Here is a 5,097-nt window from a genome sequence, read left to right on the forward strand (position 1 = left end):
AAAAGTGCAATGATATTTGTCACAATAATTAGTAGAAACTAATTGGCTTAATAGGTTAGGATGATTAACATGAATCAGTATAAATTTATGATTTAAGCATTGAGTAGCACTGTTTGGGTGATAGAGGGATTAAGTGGAATTGTGACTATTATACAAGATTCCAAAAGGGAAATAATAGGTTGGTTTGGTTAGACGACTTTTTAAACTACCAAGGCGCGGAAGTTGTGGAAAATATAAACTTGGTATAATCTATTGCAAAATGGTCACCATCAGGAGCGACAAGAAAATGAAAATTTCCCATGTCTGATTCAGACTATAGCGACTCACTTTTTTTTGTGCACAGGGACGTCAAGTGTTGTTTGTTAACATGTCAACATAATTAAAACTCAGAATCACACCACAGATATAATAATAAAAGAAAAGGAGAAATTACGGTCGTAAATTACGTTATGTGAATTGCAGTGAATAATGAAAGCACGAGAAAAGATGTTATGGAAAAAGAAAAGTAGTGGTAGAGAAAGAGAAGAGAAGAATAAAAGAAAATGAAAGATGAAAGATCAAAGATCCCTGAGCTGCCTAAGATTGACAGGAGATATGTATCTGTTGTCTCCGTCAAGTAGCTGCTTAGCGAGGATTAGGTTTGCAGCTTCGCTTGGATGATAAGGATCCCAGAACACGTGCTTGTACCTATCACTGCACATACTCGAAGTAGGCCCACATGGAATTATCCCTGCGAATTGGCCCCCATTTCCACAGCAAGCTCTACTTGCTGTTCTGAACCCTGCAAATTTTACTTTCTATATCATTTTTTCATTTCTCAAATAGTTATAACACTTTTTTCACATAAAAATAAAATCAAAGCAATTATCTACCGTATTTCTTATAGTTTTTTATGAGTTCTGAGACTAAATCGTAGACATTGGCGAGAACGAAGGTGGCACCGGGTAGGTTGTCGTTTAGCTCGGCAACCAAATCTTTCAATCGAGCATTGTATTGAAGCGCCAGTTTGTTGGCCAAATCCACGCACTCATCTTCGTTCAGCTGATTTATGGTCTTCTGGTAAGGTATGCATCCTATTGGCCCAACGTTTCCTATCACGAACTTTCGGGCATCCATTTTGTACAGTCTCTGCCATTCAATTCAATTTACAATTAATTTTCTTAAAACGATTATAGAATTTGGCTTTAAATTTAGATTGAGGTTGTTACCGTGAGTTGGGCCCTGAAATGAGTAATCATGTCATCTATGAAAGAATCTGGACTTTGAGAAATTCTGGCTCCAATGGAGAGAACTGGGAGAAGGTAATTGTTGAGAAAATCATTGGCCCCAACGGTGATAGAGAAAATGGATTTCTTCGTTATGTATTCTTTAGCTTTTGATTCACCCAGCAGTTTGTCAATTTGTTTTCTTGTTATGCTGAAGTAATCTATTTGAACATCCATTCCTATTCTATTCACCTGAAAACAAAATTATTGACTCCACACAGTTATATTCCTTATTACACAGAATGATTAAGACTAAGTAAGGAATAGACAGCAGAGAAAAAAAAAAATACTGACAAATATCCTTCCAGTAGCATTCATTATTCCTCCCCCTCCCGAAGCATAGTTCACTCCACTCAGTATGGTTTTCCCTGTTGCATTTGGTGCTAAAAATGGTATGGCATAATTTGGTTGTCCCAATTCCTCTCCTGAAAAATATTAAAATATAAACAGCAACACATTAATTATGTTAAGAAAAGACATGAGACACGTTTTTCAATATTAATTTCCATTTTTTCAACGTCATTCCTCACACCTTAATATATGTTAAAACAAATACGGTATATAAGTATTGTCAATATTTTTTAGTAGTATAACTTGATTAATATATATATATATATAAGTTATATTATGCATGTAAGGTTGTTGATTGAAAAATTGAAAATGTTGTTGTTTGTTAACTAGGAAAATCTAATAGGTAAACACAAAGATCTTGGTATGTGAGAAAGAAGACAAAGTTACCAACTATATCACCAATGGTTCTTCCGTTGGTGTAGCGGCCAGTGGGGTTTCCCCCAGAGGCCTTGAAATCAATTCCATTGGGAGGGATGTTTGCCTTAGAAAGAGTTGACAAATAGTTATTGTTTCCAGCATCCACCAATGAATCTCCAAATATGAAAGAGGCTCCTAAAGCGTTTTTCTGACCATCTACACTTCCATAAAAGCTAATGTTCACTAGAAAAAACACAAGCACCAACATGTCATAACAATGGAAAGCCATGGCTGCAACTGAAAAGCTCTGCCAAGAGCCTTATAAGGACCACTTTTTTCCCCTTCGCGTGAGAAAACTTGTGATCATGTTTTAATTTGGTTTGACCCTTTTCTCATTAAAAATAAGATTCCAAAGGACTGCACTGGATGAATAAAGATTTTCATGTGGTTGGTCATCAACATCTGTGCATATTTCTCACCCTGCTGTTGAATTCATCAATTAAAGATTTTGATTTTGTAGACAAAGTCACAGGGTGCCTAGTTTTATCCACGATGACCTATTCGACAAGACAATTAATTACAGAAGAAAGCTGTGAGGGACTTTGGTCTTTTTTTTATGATCTTAATTATAAGACATTAAAACCAACCCTTAACTCCTAATTTCATGTTATTGGAAAGTAATACAACAGTCCATCTGCACTCAACAACTCAAGAAAACCAGGTTTCTCCCTTTTCTTTATCCTTCCAACTGCTTCTAAACTCCAAACATTTGAAATTTTATTCTATTTTTGAAGGTTTGTGAACAATCTTTTTGGGGTTGAAGGGGCTGAACCGGGCTAATAACAAGGCCCAAAGCTAAGAAGAGGTTCTCGTCACAAATGGGCCAAGAAACAGTAAATCTTAAACTTGTACAAAATTTAAAAGTATTAGTAATTCATAATTGTTCATGATTCATTTTTCAATTAGTTTCTCATTTCTCTCTATTCAACGTGTAAGGGAAGATATGAATTGAAGATTGAAAAGAAAAGTGGAGTCCCCTGACAGTGCTGGAACCATGAAGATCAACGACATCTAATCTAAACCATCATCAACTTCTCTCTCCACTCTCAACTCTCCTGCAGCCGTATGCCTTTTTTTCTTTTCTGTCCTTTCAATTTGAAAACTGAACTCAATCTCATAAAACGTTTGATGAGTATCGAAATTCAAAACTTTTCTTTTGCAAAACTCAATTGCAGACTAAAAAGTTAAGATTGTAAATACATCTGAATTATTTTAGACGAAAAAACAAAATCAAATGGTATATTTAAGATTGTAAGAGACTAAAAAGTTATTTAGCATTTAATGTCATGCTAACTTGAAATGTGTTTTCATTTTTTACAAGATTTTGATTCCTGTTTTTTTTTAAGTGTCAATTTGGACTCAATTTTAAAAAAATTATACAATTTAATCTTAATTGGTAACTATAGAATGACGTGAATTTTTATTATATTATAATTGTTAAGTAAATAACTGCGGATATTTTACAAGTTTGATAAAAGATTTTTGTTGTATTATAATTGTTAAGTAAATAGTGTGAATTATAAGATTCGTTGTTCTTCATTCTTTAACACGTAAAATTGGATCGAAAAATGCATATCAGGGATTACAGTACAAGAAAATTAATAAATAATTAGCAATTTTAGTAACAAAAAATAATTAGTAATTGACAAATTTAGACCGATTTATAAACTAAAAGTTATTGGTAACTAAAAGAATAAACATATAAACCACATGAAAGATAAAAGAAAAAGAAAGTTCATACTCTTACAATTATAAATCCTGAAAGTCCGAAAAAGTTATAAGCTTACATTCGTAAGAAGGAGAAAAATCTTGTAAGGTATTGATTGAGTTATATCATAAACACATTCTCTTTGTTAGAGTTATGATCTAAGACTTGTAAACAATCTGATTGATTGTACATTCTGAAAATAATTCAAATACTTTTTTTATTAACTCAGTTGAGTTAAACGCTTACTAGGCAGCGTAACAAAGTTATCAGAATTGTCTAGTAGAAACCAAGTGTGGGTGAAACTCAAACTAGGCAACGTATCAAGTATATACCAGAATTGTTTATTGAAAATCAGGAGTGGGTGAAATTCAACTAGTCAATATAACATATGTTACCAAGATTGACTAGGTGTAAACAGGAGCGGTGCTAATACTCAGTTATAATTTTGTTGAGATTATAACGGAACCCTCTAAGATGTCTTAGAGAAGAACCAGATGTAGCTCAGTTGAGGGAACTAGTATAAAATAATTGTGTTTATTGTTTTACCTTCAGAAAACATATTGTTTACAAACACTACCTTTTTTCAAAATTAATCTTTGACATGCACAATTGTTACTAAATGTCAATTTTCTTCAAAGGTTGTGTCCTTCTTAAAATACTACATTAACTTTGATAAAACTCTTGACAAATTATCTATCTTTAAATGTGTAGGTTAAACATTGTTTTACAAATCAAGTGTCTAACAATTTGTGTAAACTTTTTAATCATTATCAAAGTTGTTAAATGTCTTTTAACAAAAAGTTTTCCACAATACTATTCTACTCCTTTCTAATGTTTTTCGTTATTTCAATAGGTGTTTTACGTGATCGTGAAGAATACTTAAATAATCAGAAACATCATTAACAAGAACACTAATTTGATTAAAAAATAAGTAGAAATAGTATGATGATCATTAGTAGAAGAAAGGATATTGATGTTAGAAGTAGAATTACCTAATCAAGTAAAGTGGAAGAATGAGAAATAGTTAAAAATGTAAAAAAATCAGCAGAGCTATGATTAGAATGGGTTGGCACAGGAAGAGATAAAGAGTTATGAGTTTTCTAAAGTTTATGATAAGAAGACTCATGAAAAACCACATTAGGAGATATATCAATATAATAGTTTTTGAGATTTAAAAAATGGTAACATTTTTGTATAAGATTTAAAGCCTAGGAAAATACTATAGATAGGACAATCATCAAAGTTATTCCGTTGTATGAAACACAAGAAAGGTAGTTTAAAGAAAAAAAAAAATCAGAACAAATAGCAGCAGAGCTCTTCACATTTTAACATAATGTCTTTTACAAGAAATTATGG

General features: G+C 32.3%; 1 protein-coding gene and 1 long non-coding RNA gene across 4 annotated transcripts; one reads left to right on the plus strand and one right to left on the minus strand.

Moving 5' to 3' along the window:
- Positions 1-228: 228 nt before the first annotated feature.
- LOC108319161 (GDSL esterase/lipase At2g23540) lies at positions 229-2,262 on the minus strand. The gene is made up of 5 exons (XM_017550200.2): positions 2,004-2,262; positions 1,560-1,690; positions 1,209-1,457; positions 873-1,128; positions 229-781 (listed from the first exon to the last, which is right to left on the minus strand). Exons 1-5 carry the CDS (start codon positions 2,260-2,262, stop codon positions 558-560), a joined length of 1,119 nt encoding a protein of 372 aa, XP_017405689.1. The 3' UTR covers positions 229-557.
- LOC128195460 (uncharacterized) lies at positions 929-3,190 on the plus strand. 3 transcript variants are annotated; one of them, XR_008247034.1, is made up of 4 exons: positions 942-1,064; positions 2,494-2,694; positions 2,768-2,866; positions 2,975-3,190. It is a non-coding gene; the product is annotated as an uncharacterized LOC128195460 (long non-coding RNA). The 3 variants fall into 3 exon arrangements; XR_008247030.1 differs by lacking the exon at positions 2,494-2,694 and having other exon boundaries at positions 929-1,064; positions 2,768-2,881; XR_008247031.1 differs by lacking the exon at positions 2,494-2,694 and having other exon boundaries at positions 929-1,064.
- The last annotated feature ends 1,907 nt before the right edge of the window (positions 3,191-5,097 follow it).

Source organism: Vigna angularis, chromosome 1 (assembly GCF_016808095.1).
Source record: "Vigna angularis cultivar LongXiaoDou No.4 chromosome 1, ASM1680809v1, whole genome shotgun sequence".
NCBI classification, from domain to species: Eukaryota; Viridiplantae; Streptophyta; class Magnoliopsida; order Fabales; family Fabaceae; genus Vigna; species Vigna angularis.

Bases quoted from the DNA above. Each gene is read 5' to 3' on its own strand.
- LOC108319161 (XM_017550200.2), bottom strand. From the start codon at position 2,262: ATGGCTTTCCATTGTTATGACATGTTGGTGCTTGTGTTTTTTCTAGTG. The intron at 1,458-1,559 runs GTCAGTATTTTT...TTTTGTTTTCAG, and splicing joins ATGCTACTGGAAGGATATTT to GTGAATAGAATAGGAATGGA. The intron at 1,129-1,208 runs GTAACAACCTCA...ATTGAATGGCAG, and splicing joins ATTTCAGGGCCCAACTCACG to AGACTGTACAAAATGGATGC.